Source organism: Thunnus thynnus, chromosome 16, assembly GCF_963924715.1.
Source record: "Thunnus thynnus chromosome 16, fThuThy2.1, whole genome shotgun sequence".
NCBI classification, from domain to species: domain Eukaryota; kingdom Metazoa; phylum Chordata; class Actinopteri; order Scombriformes; family Scombridae; genus Thunnus; species Thunnus thynnus.
The window spans coordinates 9,117,072-9,137,950 of NC_089532.1; the positions used below are offsets into that span (position 1 = coordinate 9,117,072).

Here is a 20,879-nt window from a genome sequence, read left to right on the forward strand (position 1 = left end):
ACATAAATAAAAAAACCAAAATGCTGTTCCTCCCAGCCCACAGCAGTGCAAAAACAACAGAAAGGATAAAGATATACTGTATATCTAAAAATTCCCTTTAAAAAAAACATATAAAAAACCCCCATATAAATCCTAAGAGAAAACAAAACAAAACAAAAAAAGAACGAGCAGTTAACAGCACAGAGCATTGAAGGCACCTAATATTACAGCCTGGAGTCATGATAGTTAAGAACAGGAAACAAGTTAATATTTAAAATATTAAACGCTGTGAAGTGAAGTGAACTGAACTTTTTGTTGCATTTTTCTAGCAGTCATTCAACTCTTTCTATAAAAACTTAATGTAACCTCAACAACAACATTTGTGTGCTTTTTTTTTAAACCTTATATCTAATATTTAGCACAAAAAATAAGAACTTCAGGTGTCAAACACAAGACTCAACATAAAGGCCTTTTGAAAGGATTTTAAGATGACAAATGCATTCTTGAGTGACTGTCTCATTTAGAGAAGAAAAACAACAACATGGAAACACCTATGTGACTGACGTGTCCAGCACATGTGGTGATCCCCCACAGCTGTGAAAACACTCGCTGAGGCGCCCGGATTCTGAGAGTGGCTCGTCTTTATCTGTTATTGGTACGACTACCCAGCTTCTTTAAATACGCTGACACAAACCCCTCCAGCACGTCTCATATATTATCTGTAAATATTTTTGTAATCCCTTTTTTTGGTTTGTTGAATCATATTGAGATAATTAATTAACATGATTTTAAGCAGAGGCTTATGCAAATGATAACATCTCAGGGAAAAAAAAAAAAAAACCTGATACATATTGGCCCAAGAGTCATTATTAAATCAGGGCTTTTAACTACAAAAGGCATCACAAACAGATTGCAAATGGTGTTGGTGTAGTGTTGCAAGAAACACAGTGGAGAGACTGTGTGATGTTTATGCATGAGTACAATACATGCTACAATACAGGTACAACTTAACAGGTTTCTGAAGGCTGAAACAACACATTCACCTACTGAGGCCGCTGATAATCTTGTTTCAATTGACACTTTAACATTCTTTCAGTTTTTTTATCCCCCCTCTTAGTCTCATTTGCTTTTTCACTTTCTTGCCAAGAGTTATTTGAGAGGATTGTTACTGCTCTAACGACTGTATGTTACATATGAAGCTATAGCCAACAGCCCATTAGCTTAGCTTACTTACCAACATGTTGTTTCTGTACTTTGGTTTTTGTACAGATTAAACAAACAGGATATAATGTATTAATTAGTGAGCTTTAGAGTAGCTTGTATGTGGATTTTTTTTAACCTTTGGAAAAAGCCAAGATATTTTTTACCATGTTTCCAGTCTTTGTGCTAAGCTAAGCTAACCGGCTGCTGCCTTTCACTTTCAGCAAAAAAACCCAAGCCTGTTTTCCAAAACTGGAACTGTTTTAAATTTGGCATTTTACATTTTTATGTTTATGAAAATCTCTGATTTAGCTGATAATATGTCAGCATACGTCTTATTTCCACTGCTCAAAAAATGTTATTGCAGGTTTAAAGTAAGGTTTAAATGCAGTTTTCCCCAAACTGTTCAATACTGAACAAACTAAATTAATAAATGTTTATAATGTTAATGTAATAAAAAGGTTTATATTGCTGCTCAAAGACTAGCTGATATCAAATATACATGAAAAAGGAATGTCTGGCTGGTGGAGACTGATAGAAAACCACCAGGAAAACAAGGATGAATGGATTAGATGTAAGCTGTAAAATGTCTGACATGTAAAAATCAACACTCACTGGAAACTGCTTGCGCTTTCGTCCCGGCTTGCCAACTTTACAAGAGGCACTACTTTTAGCCGACTTCTCCTCTGTCATCAGGTCCATGTCCAGTATTGTGCTCTCACCCTGTGAACAAAAACAAACACACCAGGATCAACTGAGAACGCTGAGTGAACTGAGACATTTGAGGACTGCATGCACATCTTTGCAGGTTATTGTTGTATTTGTGCATACAGTAAGCTGAGTGGTCAAAGCAGCAGGAGTGATACTAGATCTGCTGGACACACAAAAAACCGCACCGCACTAAAACACTTGAACATTTGGTGGGGTGGTGGGGGGTGGGTGGGGGGGCTGCAGTGGGTCCTTGAGTATCTTTGGCTGAGTGGACAATGAGACAGATAGAAATTGAATGACACGTTCCTTTGAACTAGGCTGAAGTGAAAGCTCCGCGGACGCAGCGCTGACCTTCCACAGACAATCCCCCTCTTGACACCATTACAAAGACGTCGGCTGGCCCCCACCTTCCCCTGCTGCAATTTCCCTTTGATTAATAAAACTGTCTACCCCCGTGAACAAAGCCCCATGTCCACCACAACCAAGTACCCCTGGGGTTGATGGGAAAAAAGATGATCCTAATGTAGATGCTTTGAGTTTCAATATTGACTGAATAGGACCACCAGCACCAGGTCTGAATGCAAATGAGATTGCAAGGCCGTTCCTGACAGCTGCGGTGGGGGGTGGAGGGCTGGGTCCTTATTAAATTCCTTCAGTATTGAATGTGAGATAGAAGATAAATGGGCTCTCTGCACTGTAAGGAATCCTGCAACCAAGTACCTCTGCTGACTTATTGTTAAGTGCTTTTATTTAGTTTAAGCTCAGCCACTGTGGCATACGATAACGTGAGAATAGATTACTAGAAGAAGATACTACATGACTGTCGGGGTGAGGTTAATGCATCAAGGATATTAAGTGTCTGAAAAAGCAGCCAGTTACAGAAGAAACTGGAACACTTTGACTTACTCCAAACACATGATGGCACTGAATGTGCAGTAAAATTGTGTTCCTACATAAAAATAATACCTGAAAATCTCTAGAAATGTCGAGGAGTCACATCAAGTATTTTTTAGAAAACCGCTAAAGGTGAAATCAGACAACAAACTAGTTCACAGGAGGTGAAACCACATTTATCATTTTATTTAGTGACATTCACTTTTTTAAAAATATCGTACATAACCCACATTATTTGTAGGAAAATAGCTTGAACCCTAATTTTTATTGTTCCTTGTCCTTCACTGTAGCTTTAAAGGCTTAATTAATCATGTAAAATCTGTCACTCATAGTAGAGCAATTAGGTCAAAACTCTAATTTAATCTACATTTGGCACAAAATCATTGTGCTATCCAGGCTGTGGAGTATTTTCAGACATTGGAGACAACATCCTTGTAGTAACTGGTTCTGGTCTTTTATGAAAACATGTCATGAAAGGTCTTTTTTTTGGGGGGGGTGGGGGGTGCATGTTTGCCTTTATGAGATAGGCAGACAGTAGAGAGCTGACAGGAAATGAGGGAAGAGAGATCAGGTTTGGCATGCAACATAGGTCCCCAGCTCGTCTCGTATGTCTTAAACTCTGTTTAAACCCCGTTCTTGACCTTGGAAATAGTAGTTTGATATAACAATCATAACTCAAAGTCCATGAAGCTTTTTTCCAGAGACGATCAAGTGGTCTATGATGAGGTACCTCGTAGCCGTGAGAGTACAGGTTTGATTTCAGTGTTAAGGTGCGGTCACATAACATTTCTGTTCTGCGAATGTTCTCCGCACTTGGTTCCAAAAAAAGATGTGATGTCACATTTGTGATACGGGTTATAAATAAATATTGATCAGAGTGACCCAGACAGTAAACAGTGTATGAGAGTGACGATAGAGTCTGGCAGTGTGTTAATTTACTAACAAGACCGGGTCAAACCTGGTGCTGTATATGTCTGGACTGTGTAATAAACATAAACAGTGTATGAAAGAAAAACAAAGGTATTTAGTTCCATGAAAGAAATATGCAAAAATAGAAACATAACATACATATAAACCCACACAAGATGTTTACTTTATCAGGTATAATACTGAAGAGGTTGCATAAATTAATAGTTTTGGTTAATTTTTTACTACAGGTTTTTAAATGTGTTTAAAGATAAATGCTTAGATCTGTTTCTATAAATGTAATATAAGATGGTACCTTCTTCAAGAATTTCATTTTATGAATGTAAAATGTGGCTAAAATAATGAGCAAATGAATGACATGTTGTTCATTGCTGGAGAAATTAGGATTATTGGATATTAATAGCAAATAATGTTCTTTAAGTAAAATTTCCTTACAAAAATGTATTTTAAGATCTAACTGAATAAACACATGATGTGACGTTTCCACTATGTAATTACAAAAAGAGCATTTGTCTTCTATATTAGGAATATATTTACAAATAATGGAATTTATTGGGTAATATCTATGTATGATTTTAAACAAAAGTTATTTGATTTTATTAGGCAATACATATTAGTAGGGGAGAGTAAATACAGTATTCTAGAGCTCAGTCTGTCTATTTATATTTAATAAGCATTATTGTTCCTGGAATAAGTGAGTTTCTGATGAAGGCGTTGAATTTTTTGTCAAAGATGGAAATGCCATCAACATTAATGTTGTAATTGGCTAAAGTAACAATGTCATATATATTTGAGCTGCAACGTAATAAGTGTATAATGCCGGTTGACAGTTCATCAATTACAGTATTAGGCTCACTTTGGGGACAGGAACACTATGTCTCTCTATAAAATCTTCATATGAATACAGAAGCTGTTCACAGTTAAATAGCTGTTTTACAAGCAAAATGTTGTTTAACCAATTAAAAAAAAACTTTTTTTCTGTTCGTGATATTGATATTATTCTCCATAAAAAAACATTTCCTTCCTATCAAACTCTCGAGCTTTCATAGCACGTAGGTTGCCAATGAAAGTTGGAGAGTTTGATAGGAAGTTTACCTTACCATAATGTTTCACTTGCTATCTGGGTCTTTTAAAAATCTTTTGATCCAGTTAATTTTGATTAAATGGTTGAATGAGGAAAAGTCCAAAACATTAAGACTTCCCTCTGTTAGAGACGTAGACATAACCTCCTTTTTTTACCTTGTGTAGCTTATTTTTCCTAATAAAGTTAAAAAGGAGCCCGTCTAAACAAGAGGTTTTATGTTTGGTGACATCAAGGGAGGAAAAGACATAAGGGGCTCTTGTTTTTGTATAATGGGCTGCTCAAGCAGCAATGATCTCGGGAGTTGGGCTGCTAACAGCTGAGATGACCTGCTGGCACCCGGCCAGCGGGTCCTCATACCTCTGAAAACATCGGAGCAAGTTTCCAAATTGGTGTTATTTGGATAAACTGACCACATATTGGGAATCTAAATGGTTACTTTCTCAACTGAAAAAATATTAAAGCTTAATGAAGTGACATATGAGCTTTTGGCCTGGCTCAAAATCTCCACCATCGCTGATCCAATAAGGTCCAGCTGTGGCCTGTAGCACCTCACACCGCACCAACCTCACACCATACCCACTTCATGCTGCGCCTCCTTTGGCTCGCGGCTCCTCCTCTAGTCTTACCATTGTTAAGCTAAGCTATAGCCACTTCCGTGAGTTAGCCAGCCACTGTCTTTTTTTTTAGGCATAACTTTTATTGTATTTGAATATTTCTGTAACTTTAGCAGGGGTACACGTTAAGACCAGCCACGGAAAGGTGTAGAGGGCTTTCACGACTGGAGGTAACCTCTTGCTGGCTTCTAATGCGAGCACAGAATCAAATCTAGTCTGGCACACAGTTCTGATGGGGTTTTTTTTTATACAGCTACCATGCACCATGTTATAGTGAATATGTAAATATTTACTCCCGTACTCACTGATTTATCTTAATTTATCATTATCACTGTGTTCTGTGTAAATATAATTTTGATAACAGTAACAATAAAAAGAAATTTATTTTTACTTATCCTTTATTTAACCTGGAAAGATTATTAGTGTCTCAATGACACTGACAATCTTTTTCAGCGGTGTCCTGGCACAGAGTGACGATAATAATTACTGTTAACTAATGATCATTATTAAATATTATGAGGTTCTCTTCTTTTAACACACACATTTTCTTAACTTTGTCATTTTAGTCTGTGTAAAGATCACTGTATGTTACTGACACAATTAATCAAGGCAGACAATAGCTGGATTCAAGACATTTATTGGGCTTATAATTCAATACATTCAATGAAATCATGCATAACACAGCCAATATGATTGGTTTATGCACATGTTGATGATGTTGATGAATACACAAAGTAAATACAGACACGGCAAACAAAAAGTCTGGCTGATTATCATCCTGTCAGAGCTGGAGGCTGCAGTCTGACCAGATGAGGGACGTATGAACTAGATGAGTCTGGACAGATGCTGGAGGAACAGAAGTCAGTAAGACTGAATGTGATATAATGAACATAAACTGTCTGTTTATGAATCAACAGCAGTAAAAGTTTCATTCCTCATTCCTGTTGCAGTCTCTGGTGAGTGTAAAGAAAATATGCACAACATAGTGAGATTACTAGAACTCATCAACACAGATCAGCTGTGGAAAACGCATGATGCTGAACTGAAACTATGTACTCATCCCGTGTGTTATCTTCATCCTGGAGCCATCAGACCTGGGGGAGGCCCGACGGCCACTGTAGAGGGTCAGAGGTGACGATGAGAAAGCTGAGCAAGAATCTGCTGTTTCTGTAACTCCAGCTGCAGCTACTTCATCCTGCTGTCTGTAACTCTGCTTTGACCAAGAAAAAATATAAGCACAGATATAAAATACAAACATATCAATCAGTCCTGCTCCACATACTGCCTCAGCTGAATGGACCTGAACTGCACTGACTTCAAAACAGAGAAAGGCAGAACTAAAGGAATCTGGATTTACTGAAACTGCAGCCTATTATCAATATACAGAAAAGATTATGGGGTAGGATGTAACCATGAGAGGCAGCCTATTATCATTGTAAAAGGTCAATAACTAAGTTAAATCTCAGTGCGCACATGTACTCCAAAAAAGGAAAGACAAACTAACTCTTCTGTCTTGTGTCAGTATCAGTCTGGAAATGATTCCAGGTCAGTTTCTGACAGCTCAGACAACAAGATGCAGAAGTCTCACACACGTCATTTATATAAATCATATTTCAAATATTACTGAGATACACTTTTGATTTGCTGAGTTACATCATGCATACCCATGTCCATTGTTTATCTGACATATCCTGGTCTGGCTTTGTTTATCTATCTGACTACATCAAAGACAGTAATGCTACAGTGGTTTACTGTCAGTCCCAAATACAGGACAGCAGTATGTACATTTGTTGTTGTTATTACCAATTAATATTACCGATGTTATCGTGTGGAGAGATTATCAATAACATTACATTAAAATATGACCGCTTAGATGGAGGTACAATGCAAAAATTAAGAGGAAAAACAAAATTGTCTCTTACCGTTCATCCGGTTCATCAGTGGAGAAACAGCTGAATAAATGTCAGGAACAAACTTACTGAAGGCCAGCAGATGAATGTCAAGAGTCTTGCGAGTTTCATTCACATAAACATAAAAAGACATAAATATCTCATATTTTGGCTAAAGTTTTCGGCGAAGTTAGTCGTAAACTTTGAATCGTTGCTTCTCCAGTCTTCTCTTCCTGTGGAGTCAACGAGCGGAAGTACAGACGGCGCCACTCTGCCATCGCAACGGACATTGTGGTCGGAGGGGGTCCTTCCAATGGTGTAACTTCATCACTCAGTCAATGAGTGACTCACTGATGGACAGACATTCGCGTTTGTAGGGCCGGCCCCGCCGTTGAAGTCCAGCCAAAAATGTTGATGAAACACAAACGAATAATAACATTTCTATTTCCGAACACAGCGCAGCAGTGTTTCTATCGGCCGAACGAGCACATCCACCGGGTCAAAGTGACTTGTAAAATCACCGCAGCCTGCTGGACGTCGCGCTGAATTGAATTTGTCCATCAGACAGGTTTCAATAGAAGTGAATGGAAAATGGAGCGAACATTAACTGACTGGAAACGTCATGTGACCGCACCTTAACACCAAAATCTGTAACCTGTCAGATTCTGTAACACTAGAGGATCAAGAATCTGAAAAATATTGATGTGCCGATCAAATATTGAGAGGCTGTAGTGACATACAGTCATTGAATTTTAGGGCAGGGGGGCAGAGGGGGCTCAGCTCCCCTAAAAGGGATTCAGTCTCCCCTGAAAACAGCAAAAGTTTGAGAATTTGAGAGGACTCCCCCCCCAAAAAAAGATAAATTATCAACCATTATCTTATAATAAACTCTGCAACTGACTTTGTCTTTTGTCAATAACACATATAACATGTTGGTCTGGACATGTACAGGGTGTTTTCTGTGTATCATGACTGTGGGCTGTTATAGTGTGACACTGTTTTGTGTAGCTATTCATAAATAGCGTGTGGATTTGATGTCAGTGATAGAGCTGCCAACTGGTACAGGTCCATGCAGTGTTGGCTACCGGTCCACAAAGATCTTATCAGACAACAACGCACATTTCCTACCCCACTCTTCCCCGCCGCCACCTCCTATCAGTACAAGCAATTAAGTGTAAACCAAAATTTTGGAATGAACAAGAAACACCAACCGATGGCAATTATTTTGTGGTACAGAGTGAAAAAACAGGCTCAAAATTTCTCTATTTCTCTATATTTGGTATAATGCAGTAATAGCCTCCTTCTCTCCCTCCCCTCCCGAAGCTGCCCACAGTTCTGACATGTTTTTTTACAACAGCCTTCCCCACCCCATTCCGTAAAAGCCAAACTGGTAATGTATCTACACCTATCAAAATTTGTGACCCTATCTAAGATTAGCACTGGTAACTGCTATTGAAAATATGTAATCTATGCTATCTAAATACAGTTAAGTCGCCATTTTTGGTCACAGCAATAAAAATACTATTTATGACATGGAAAAATGTGTAAATATAGCTCAAAATTTTTTTGATCAAGTCACAGAATGTGATGGGTCACAAATTACAATGAAGCACTGGCCAAGGACCTTTGTGACATCTCATCGCCCATTTATTTCTCTCTCCCACTGCCCAGTAACATCAAAAATGCCATAAAAATCCCTGTAAACAAACTGGACTCTGGTGCATGCACGGACTGCAACATGATCTATTTGTTCAATAATTTAAAAGGTGGAGTATGTTAATAAACACAGGCAGAAATTTCAAAAGGTCAGACCATGTTACGTCCTGAGAATGTTTGATGCAGAAACGGAATAAATCCATCAACCATTAGTGTCCCAGGGTGATAAACTGATTTGCATAAAGAGATAGATATGCTCAGAGTAACTGATGCCGTTACGGATGAGAGGATGCTTGTAGCTGGTAAACATGGTTGTAAAATCTGGAAAAACTCATCCTATATAAATATCTTTAAAATATGGATGAAAATGCATAAATTACCTCCCAGCCTTTAAAAGGTTATTTTAAATTTAGATATTAATGCCTTTGTGAGACGCTGTGTTTTGCAGATGGTGCCGGTTCATTGTGTGATCACTAATAGAGAGCCTGGTGCTTCGCTTTTTCTTATCAAGGGTGGCAGAATTTGCATAGATAATAGCACGTTTTGAGTGCAGCCTGGTGTGCAGCCTCATTTGGGAACCACTTACATGGATGACACAATTCAGTGGTGCTGGCTCTGCAGGAGCATCTACACCACACCACCACAACCTTCATCCAATTCCCAACCTGAGAGCTTGGACGGTCACGCACTGAATGAAAATAACACGCCATTTTCACACACAGCTTCACTCTAATATTTTCTGAAAAAGCAAAAGAAAGCAGTAATATGATTTGTTGTTGCCTGGAGTGAACCCTACTACATTGTCAATATCTCTGCACTATTTCCGTCTGAGTAGCCGGTTATTTAAGGCAATGTCTGTTGCCAGGCAACAAGACTAAGGGCAGTTCTGTGTAATGGGAACGTAGAGGAAGAGGACAGATCCCCCCACAGTAAAAGAGCCGTAGAGCCATTCCAGCTCCAGCTCAACCTACACCAGCCAACGCCCACGTCACCAACCACCATTACAACAGCAAAATGTCACATAATACAGCTACACCTCGCAACAGATGCTGCCACCGTGGAGCGTCAGTGATGCTGCAGTTAAACACAGACGGTAATAATGAGTCTGTCTGCATCATGAAAGGTGACACGGCACTCCACATGCTGTTGGATTCTTCTGTAAAAATCAGACTATTTCTTCAATAAACAGGCGGAATCAATGCGACTAAGTCTATTCCAGTAAGACCTTGGATTGCAGAGATCAATAACGCATTAGCTTGACTAATAGGTTAACTCCATTCACAAAAAATATTTTAATTGGCTTTGAACTGAAATTACTGTTGAAACCACATTACTTTTATTTCAAGGCTCTATCAATGTAACATCCCAGTGATAACAGTATAAAAAATTGTAGTTTGACTTAAAGGTGCAGTGTGTAAGTTTTAGTGGCATCTATCGGTGAGGTTGCAGATTGCAAAAAACTGCACGTCCCCTTCCAAGTATGTAGGAAAACCTACGGTCACCGGGAAACTCGCAAAAAACCTGAAAGGCCTTTTCTAGAGCTAGTGTGTTGCTTTGTCCATTCTGGGCTACTGTAGAAACATGGCGGTGCAACATGGCGGGCTCCATGGAAGAGGACCTGCTCCCTATACAGATATAAAGGGCTCGTTCTAAGGTAATGAAAACACAGCGGTTCTTATTTTCAGGTGATTATACACTAATTAAAACATACTTATAAATATTATATTCCATTTCTGCCAAGTCCGTTCCGCGAGACGCCACACTGCACCTTTAAAATTACTCTCTCATACACACACATACTCTATAGATATTTTAGGAAAACACTGAAAAGCGCACTGTACAGCATTATTGGATGACCTCAGGAGTGACTAATCTCCTTTTGAAACAGTTCTGGTGAGTTTGAGCCCTTTAAAAAATTGCACTTTGCAGTGATGGAGAAACAAATCCAGCTCAGCTCAAGTCATTCAAAAAGCCCAATCCTGATTGAATCAACTCTTTGAACCCAGCTGGCTATAAAGTTGCGCAATCCCCAGTTATTCACCAACATACCATGCTGCAGAGGAGTCTCATAAATTCCTAAAGGGAGACTCCTGATATTGCACATGTGTTTCTTACCATTCTGTTCCCAGGTGAGTCAGCGTAGTCTGAGCCTTTGAATGAAGCGGTATTGGTGACAGTGTTGGACGGCATCGTCTTATGATCTTACGGGCAATGTCAGATGATGATGTGGATGGTGATGTAGATGAGGGAAAGTTTCAAGTGAAAACAAACTCAAAGGAACAGAAAAAAAAAGAAAATGAGAGATGATCCCTCTTCTCTCCGCTCTCCTGCAAAGATAAGAAACAAAACTGAGATTACACCACACATTAGAGACATCTTGGTTTTGTATTAGTGTTGTGATGCTTTCAATGACTGTGAGATTGAGAGTATGACATGATTCATGCAAATGACACATTTTATCCATATATCTTAAAATCAGTTTCACATTTTATTCATAAAGACGCACTTTCTGAGCATCAGAGTTTCCTTTTGTTACGTGCAGGTCTTGTATAGGACCCTCACAGGCTTCTATATAGCATACTGTATGGCTACTATCGCCTATAGGGCCTAGGCCACTTTTATACACCACATGGATGTATGGGTATACAGTATTCGACATTAAATCCCCATGTGCCTAAAACTCTGCATGATGCTGCTAAACCAATTAAGGCTAATCATGTTGTTTGACTAATTACTATCATTATTAATGTGCCATTTTCACCTTACGTGTGGGTTAAACTTACTCCAGCAGCCATGCGCACACAGCCGAGCCAGTTTTAACGTTGCACTCGTAGAAATGTGCAAAAACCACAGGCCTATAATCTAAATATATATCTATTCATTTAGGATGTGATTAATTTCCTCTAAGCCAACATTTATGACAGTCGCTTCTGATTAATTTAGGGGGGTCTAATAGGCTGCTGGAATGAAGTCCTCGCTCCTGGGAAAGAATTGCAGACCTGAACGTGTTATCTTGAAAAATAATTTATTATAGGGCCACACAGGCTTTTAGTGTCACCGCATTTCAATGCATATCAGCCTACAATCAGGCCATACGCTCACATTACAGCGATATTACTGACTCTCATGTATAATTCAATTGGCTATGCGTTAAAATTGCAAAGTTTCAGACGTCTTTTGCAATAGGGGAAGTCTGCAATACACAGGGGATTGGTGATTCGTTCACAGGCCACGGCCACTGAAGGATAAATCCCCCGTTATTTTTTAATGAGGCCGGTGCTTTCAAGAGTCGCGATCCCGGTTCCTTGCTGCAAATTCGGTCAAGTTCAAGTGCACATCGCGATGTCCAATCAGCACATCTGCAAAAAGCAAACCCTAAATCGCTATTTCCCCATTACCATCGAGCGCCTTCCGCTCTCGGGGCTTTCACGTTTTTGTTCAGATAAAGGTTACCCTTTCTACGCGGTTAGTAGTGCCGGGTTAAACGGATTTAAACGCGTGAATCGCTGTGTGTTCGTTACCCGATTTTCCCAAGTCCCAGGCCTGACCCTTTTTGTCTCGTGCTCCCGGAGCCTCCTTCCTCTTCTCTCCCCGTCCTCCACCTCCCCAGCCGGCCAGCAGTCTTCCAGATGCGCCGCTCTCGCTGCAGGGGCCTGCGTACTGTCTGCTGGCTGCCACCGGGTCCTAAACACACCCGGTTTCACCAGACTCCCCCCTACCACATGCGCCACAGCGTGCGGGGGGGTTGGGGGGGTCTGAGGCTAATAAGCACTTATCATAGACGCCCCCCATCCCCACCCCCACCCCAAATACACACATATATACATTTTTATCTGATGAGATTTCATCTCAAGGGTCCAGTAAATTACACTGAAATGCCCTTTTTTTTAAAAACCTTTATTTAATTATTTCTTAGATATGTTGTGACATTTAGCCTTTATATGACAGATTGTTTAATTATTAACCTTTAGGCAGTTGTTACAGAGCCAGTAAATATAGAAAACAACCGCTTTAAGCTTTCTTTCCTCTCAATTTCTATAACGCAACTCGACCAACAACCAGCTCAGTGCTTACTTATGTAGTGTCTCATAAGTAAGGAGACATTGTTTGCATTTAGTTCTATTTATTATGAATTTATGGATTTATGGTGGATTTATGGTTTTTATGATTTCATTCCTCATTTTTATAATGTTTACGTATAGATATCTTTATTTATTTATTTATTATTGTGTCTTTAGTGTTCCACTCTACTACTATGATTGCAGCTGTGTGTAGCACTGTTACCCAAGTCAAATTTCCCCCCAGGGATAATAAAGTATATCTTGTCATCTTATGGTATGTTATGTTATGTCATGTTATCTTATGTCATTTTATGTTATGTTATTTTATGTTATGTTATGTTATCTTATCTTATCTTATCTAATCTTATCTTATGTTATTTTATAAGAATTGAGATGTAGGACAGAAAACATGTTGAGAAACCAAAGGGGGATCACCTGCAACAAAGGTGCAAGGCGGGAATCTAACGGGGGATGTTGGGATTACATGGTATGCATTTTAGACCACTAGGCTGCAGTGATGCCCCAAAACTTTTATGAAAATGTGTTTTACTTCTTGTTCCTTCAGTTGGATATTAGAGCTGCAACTAATGATTATTTTCATTTTTGATTTTTTGATTTTCTCAATTAATCAAATAATAGTTTGATCCGTAAAATGTCAGAAAATGGTAATAATTGTTGATTGTTTCCCAAAGCCAAGATGCAACCTACTGGAACCACCAGAAGTTTATCAATTTTTCTTAAAAAGACTCAAAACGATTATTCAATTATCAGAAAAGTTGCTGATTAATTTTAATAGTTGCGGTTCTACTTCACTGTGCAGAATGACGTATATGCAGATTTTGACACTAAGTTTTGTCTCAGTTTCATTTGAACGTATCTATGTGCATTATTCATAACATCACAACAATTTTGGAGCCAGTTATGGTCCTGTATGCAACAATGTGATGTGGAAACTTAAAGCTTCCGGTACACAAACACTGAGAATGGACTTTTCAGTAAAGTAGGAGACTTCTTGTGTCCAGCAGTTAAACTTTTGAAATGAGAAATATTTTCCTTTGCATAGATTCTTGATTTTTCAATGAGAGAGAAAGAGGAAATGCAAATTTTTTTTTTTTTTTTTGAAAACTCATATCAGACACAAAGCAGGGTTTTTTTTTGTTCTGAAACATGTCTAGAGGGAATCTTTTAATGTTTAATGACCCATTGGACCACTTCCATTCTTAATTTCTGAACTAATGTTACACATGTGGGACATTTGAATGGCACAAGTGTCCCCTAAGTACCATTCTGGTTGGCTCAATAGCCCCTCTGATATGACCTTAGTGCAAAACTCAACACTAAACCTATTTTCCTGTGTGTGAAGGGAGGTGTCCCTCTTTCATTTTCACCACTGCCCCCTGAGAGAGTCTGTGCATGCCACTGCATGGACCCTTGTGTGTGGATTTTGTTTATGTTATGAAATAGCTGAGGTGCCACTGTGTGCTATAGGGAGTATTTGTTTGACCCCATCTCATACATGTACATTTTACTATCACACAACAATTAGTCACCACTTTTTTGTCCTGATATTGTCACATTACACAGAAAGATATCACCTTACAAATACAGTGTACTTAAAAGTGACTCAAAAAATGGACATATAAAGCATTTAAACTAAACTAGGGAGTAACTTTTATGTTTTAAAACTATCTTTGCATGGTGCATATCTGCACATGTGATCATTAATTACAATTACCTACAGTTAAAATAACTATTAGCATCAGTTAAGTGCAGTTTCAATCTTTTGAAAAGTGCTTAACATATAAAAGTACACTTTAAGTACAACAACTTATGTTATTTAAATGATGACAAAATGAACCAAGGAACCTGGGGAGACTTCCCATTTTTAATTTGCTTCATTTATGGGCCCCCTCGTGGCAACGGGGCCCTAAACGGTCGTGTAATTAGCAAACGCCTCGAGCCAGTTTTGGGGCCTAGTGAAGTGAAACAGCTTTCTACACTGACTGATTATACTGCAGTGTATTTTTACTTCTTGACATTGATGCAGATTCTTACACTAATGTCTCATCTTGCGCATATGTTCACGCTACAGGACGAGCTTACTGTGTATTTTCAGGTACAGTACGTGCAGATGTTTGAGAACATACAGTGTGGTAAAGTTTATATATAGTGGTTGCTGACTTTTGCACATTTTGCACATTCCATTTCACTAACATCAGCTACTACAACATACAATATAGGAACAGTATTGTGGTGTATATATATATATATATAGATAGTGGTTATATTTGTAGACATTTCACATTACTTTTTCATTAGCAGAACTCTGCATAAATTATGTTTTCTTGTATGTAATTTGTATTATTGATGTATTTCTATATTGTTTTGTGCACTACATTGTTGCTGTGACACCTGAAATTCTATTCAGGGATAAATCTTATCATATTCCAGGTTGAATCAGCCTTTTTCACAGCAGACAACCAACTTGTCAAACGCAGGTGTAACTAATAACATTGTTAATTGCTGCATTGCGCTGCATTAATTGCTGAGACTAAGCCATCGTTAAGGTAATTAGTTCCACCTGTGCTTTTTCTGCTACGACGAGTTAAAAAGATTGATTCATTTGGGACGAGAGCGCACTGATATTTGCAAGGTTATTGAGAAACAACATGTACAGAGATGGACAGACTTCTGACAAGGCAGAAAGAAACGGTGATGATCGTTAAGCAAGAACATTAATTAAATCAAATGTTTTGGCAGTATAGTGCAGCAGGAGAGTCTTGTGTGTGAAAACTGTTGGCGGTTTGGGCAAAGTTTAACTTGTATTTTTCATTCACATAACTGAAACTAATGAGAAACATGACTGAGAAGAAGAATGCAGCTCCTGATAATGTTATCCATTCAAATTCAACTTGACACTTTTTGTTACTGATTTACCCAGTATTGTTACTGGTTGTTAAAAATGCAATTTTCCCATCAGTGAGGCGTGAGATTTTTCCAGCTTCCAAAGGGAAGTACAACATAAAAAAGTTTGCAGACTGCTGCCCTATCATATCCTATCCCAGCCTAGAGTTGTGTGTCCACTCACATAACTGAAATGGTGATTCATTTTCTATTTAAAAACCATATAAAGTGAGGTGATAATGAGTCCTCCACACATATGGAAAAGCCTCTACAATACATTTACTTATGAAATATTTTTACATATTCCAAAAAAAAGTGAAATATATCTTCCTGGTTGCACTGGACTAACTTATTTGGCCTTATTTGGCTCATGTGTCCTCACAAGTAGATTATTGTAACTCATCTGGCCTCAGCCAAGGAGCTGTATCTCGTCTGCACTATTGCATTATTCAATAGTGTTGGCTTCTTTCCATTGGCTGCTACTGTAGAGTTTAGACTTCAATATAAATTTTTGGTTATTACTTAGGCTCTACATGCTGGAGCCTCTAATTACATTTCTGAATTGTTGTGTCATTATAATAATGTAAAGTCTCTCAGATGATAACCAGAGTTGACTGGATGTTCCCAGTAGACTTTGGAATAGTTTCCCTTCTTACAAAAAAAACAAAACAAACAAAAAACTTCTCATTTATATTCCCTCACTTTTTAAAATGGATGCTCTGTTTTGTAAATATTTTATTTTCTATTCTGTTAATATAAATCTTGTTACTATTGATCATCTGCAAAAAGTGCTATATAATAAAATCTTCACTTACTTAAATCTGTATGTATATCAAAACGGATGTGGGATTATGAGGCTCAGCCCTTACAGTCTCATAGATTTTATCCTCTAAGCAGGATTCTCCATCTAGCACCACATCCACATTTCATTTCCTAGAGTGCAGCTTGAACAAGATAGGAACTCTCTTATCACATTCATTACATTAACCTGACTCTTCTATCCCATGCGTGCCCACTAGACGGAGACACAGTTCAGAGCGACATGCAGGAGTGCCAGAGGGCTAAAGGCTCAGAGAACAAATCCCTGTGGGGCAGATTGAGTGCTTTTTAGGGGCTATGGGGGAGTGAGGAAATGTGTGTGCTGCAGGCGGATGTGGTTCACTGATCTGGAAGCAGCGGCGTCTCCTCTCCCTCATTGACTCAATGGCACTGAGTGGTTCATCTGAGGACAGCAGCCGAAGCAGCAGCAAGATGATGCCATATTTAATGTAACAGTAAATGTACTTCCCACTTCTTATAAATGCTGTTTGGTGATGACTTGAGGAAGCATCAGTGACGGAAAACAACAACACTAACAATCATGACAGTGAACGGTGAAAGCGCTATTTTAAATCTTTTTTTTTAATATATCTCACATTTGATTTTATTTACAAAAGACAGTGGCTTTGTGACATAAAACTATGTTTTGTAAAATCAACATGAGAAACAAATGTGTACCAGAAGCGTAACCATACAGAACACACACATAGATAAATAACATCAGGGGAGCGTTGTCATCGAGGTTTTCCTCTTTGCACATTGTCTTTCTGCAAACAATAAAAGGATCACAATGTATGCATCTCTGTATGACCAGCTGTGTTTTATTTGCATTACCCCGAGTTTGGTCTGATAGGGTATATTGCCTCCGTATTAGATAAAATGACATCAGTGACTGTCTATCAGTATTGTTTGGAATGTGTTTTCTATCTTTATTAAATGCACATTTGTCCAGATTCCAGCAGTGGAAACCATTAAATTGCAATATCTCCAGGCATTTTGTGAATAAACTATGGGCAACAACAACATACTAATGCAGATATACTCTGATATATACCTGTAATTTGTATGACACACAATGTCAGCAAACAGTTTGGCACAAATGTAAAGGCTGAGCGTTAAGTTTCCCCCAGAACACAATAAATAAATAAAATCTCTACAAAGTCACAGACTAAAACTCTGACATAAAGGCTGATAGATCATCTTATTTGCTGAATGGTTACTTTATACAGCACTTTACAAAACAGCTACAGGCACAAACTGAGAGGAGAAAAACAAAGCTATAACATTTGACATTGCAATCCAATGCGTTGCCAGAATGAAGGGGAAGACAGTAACTCTTTTTTACCTAAGCATTTAAATAATTTCTGGACCTTCAAGGTTGAATAGCCGTTTGAGAGCCAGACTTTTGAATTACCGAACTTAAATTTTTATACCTGCTTTATATTAACTAATATTTGGGCGACTATACGAGTGCGAGTGTGCAAGTGAATCTGCATTAAACTCATTACAATGACTTTACTCCACTAATACCGTAAACCAGATTAAGAACAATAACGATGACGGAGAACTGAATGAAAACATCACATTTAGAACGACGATAACAGAGGAGCCTCTTTTTGTTCTTTTTCTTGACACAGTGTAACAGGTTGTTGAAACCTTATACTTTAGCTTATAGGATAGGCCTACTGTACAAAAAAAAAATCTCAAAACAAAAAGTTCACACTTTCTGTTGTTCAGTTCAGTCAGATTTTTAACTGCTTCCTTCATGATATTACTCAGAAAGTCTTCCCGGACCTTTATCACATTGTATTATTAAAAAAAACCAGACATTGCTCATTTTCATTTGAGATGAATGGCTAACCCTGAAGGACAAAAAATATTAAAACCAGAAGACAAAAATGTAAAGGTAACTTAGACCTGATCTCCATCTGACTCGACATCCTCTCTGGTTGACAGCTACCTCTGAAACAGACACATTGCTTTGCTTTTCTGAGAAAGACACAAATTCACACACAGACAAACTATATCCAACGACATGCTTCACCAAATAGCACTTCAGAAAAAACACTTCTCTCCTTCTCATAATCCACATTCTTTACCCAGCATGTAATCACTTGCTGTTGCTTTCCTCGAAACACTCGAAGATTTTCATTCCAAAATATGTTGACAAATTGACTGTTTATATGAGCGTAGAAGGGTCTACTTCAGCAGGTTTTTAACAAAATCTTACAACAGGGATCATAAGCAGCTTGAAGGACTAATTTATGAACCAATTTAGGAATCTTACTCACAGGGGATGTATAGCTTCTTGGAATGAAACCCTTAATTTTTAATCGACCTTTAACCTTGACATCTAGCAATCAAAGGACATTACCACCACATTTCATCTAGAGTAGCTCTGCAGTCCCTGAGCACCTACTTTCATTGCACATAAACATTTTCAATATTCCTTTATTAACTAAATAAAGCTATCATAGCATTTCCTACTTGTGTACTACTACCTTACGTCCTCACATAGGTAAGAGTGTTCATTTTGTAACGCACAACTAAACTCAACGCCTAATTCATACTACCGTATTAAACATCCTGAGGTGCTTCCCTACACTTGAAACAATAAATACTGAGGCTACCAGCTAGTCAGTGTATTTGGAAGGAGGCACCATGCTGCGTCGAGTGTTACAATGCCCTTCAGGTGTGTTTGCTCGGAGGAAACGGCGAGACCAGGCTCATTATTGTGTTTGTAGTAGCCCCTCGGTTTCTCTTAACCGCACAGCCCTCTTATTTGCAAGGGTGGCTCACTGAGCGCAGAGTAGCAGCAGTACAGTGTGTGACTCAGCGAGTGTGTTTACATGCAAACGGTATTCTGGAGACCAGTTTAAATCATGGTTTAGATTTAAAATGGGGATAAATTGTTTATCTGCACCTTTATAGTATAATAAAAGATATCCCTGGACACACAAAGAGACAGAATATTACAACAGAAACATAACTTTTCTTGGTCTCCTGGCGAAGGCTGCAGCTAACGATTATTAATCTGTTGATTGCTTTAAAGGAATAGTTTGACATTTTGTGAAATACAATTCTTCTCATTTTTCTTGCTGAGAATTAGATGAGAAGATTGATACCACTCTCATGTTTGTGCTATAAATATGAAGCCAGCAACTGGTTAGCTTAACTATTCCTAACTATTCCTTTAACTGAAACTGCAGCTAAACGGGAGGGTACTTTTACAAACATTAGCTCTTAAACGTCAGAATACAGGCATGCGAGTAAACACACTCAGCGTGAATTCTGAGGCAGGAGACTTCTGACACCCCAGCTGTCATCATAAACCCACAAAGAGCTGGCATAGCATGGTACAGTACCTAAATCCAGACATGAGTGCAACTTCATGCAAAAATGATTTTTAAAAAAAGGAAAAGAAAAAGAGAAAAAAGAAATACTAGCACTAATCATACAAAAGCAATGACAGGGAACGTGTGGTGACAGGAAGTCACTTCCGCGTCGGGGTGTTCCCAGTGTCATGTGTTGTACAGTATTTTATATACAGAATGATCGGCTGCAGTGGAACAGTTGGGGGAGAAAGCACAGCAAGCCATTCTTAGCAGTCATGAGGGAAATCATTGGGTAATTACAGCAGTTGTTTGTATTCAGGACAACATACACACTCGCTAATTAGACACATCTTGCTACCTGCAAGGTGTCAAGAAACTTTTTTTTTTTTCACATAGTGAAATCCTGTTAGATTATAGCATGCATTACTCTACGTGCTAATGCCAGGGGGGCTGTTGTTGTTGTTGTTGTTACTGATTCTTCCCAGGTGATGACTGTATGTCCTTACAGGATGGAGTGGTGTTCACTTTCCCTCAGTGCTTGTGTACTCTCACTGTGCCTGGATAAACACACATAAAAGCATATTAGTGCTGCTGACAGCCTGCACAGTCCGGATGTATGACTGATTTTAGTATAAATGACATGGCTTTGTGCCATGTTGTCTTGGTACTTTTCGATGGAGGGTTGCAGCAGTAGTCCATTATATGTAAAGAGCAAAACAAGTCTTTTATTGGTTGGTAAAGGTGCCATGCAAATATTTAGCTGCAGCCGACTCCTTCAGATCCACAAATGAACAAAAACCCAATGT

At 38.6% G+C, this 20,879-nt stretch overlaps 2 protein-coding genes across 11 annotated transcripts in view; both read right to left on the bottom strand.

Annotated features, from left to right (window-relative positions):
• Positions 1–12,619, bottom strand: part of dnmt3ab (DNA (cytosine-5-)-methyltransferase 3 alpha b) — a 54,877-nt gene extending 42,258 nt beyond the window's left edge. For 4 of the 5 annotated variants that reach the window (XM_067615137.1, XM_067615136.1, XM_067615135.1 and 1 more), the window contains exons 1-3: positions 12,476–12,619; positions 11,070–11,281; positions 1,795–1,902 (exon numbers count right to left, since the gene is read on the bottom strand). In XM_067615137.1, coding sequence (XP_067471238.1) covers positions 1,795–1,902; positions 11,070–11,144 — 183 coding nt within the window. In that variant the 5' untranslated portion in view covers positions 11,145–11,281; positions 12,476–12,619. The remainder of the gene's footprint in view (positions 1–1,794; positions 1,903–11,069; positions 11,282–12,475) is intronic. The other variant, XM_067615134.1, reaches the window with a different exon arrangement.
• A 4,813-nt stretch (positions 12,620–17,432) lies between these two features.
• dtnbb (dystrobrevin, beta b) overlaps positions 17,433–20,879 on the bottom strand; it is a 35,135-nt gene continuing 31,688 nt past the window's right edge. For all 6 annotated transcript variants that reach the window (XM_067615143.1, XM_067615142.1, XM_067615141.1 and 3 more), the window contains one exon: positions 17,433–20,630. In XM_067615143.1, coding sequence (XP_067471244.1) covers positions 20,605–20,630 — 26 coding nt within the window. In that variant the 3' untranslated portion in view covers positions 17,433–20,604. The remainder of the gene's footprint in view (positions 20,631–20,879) is intronic.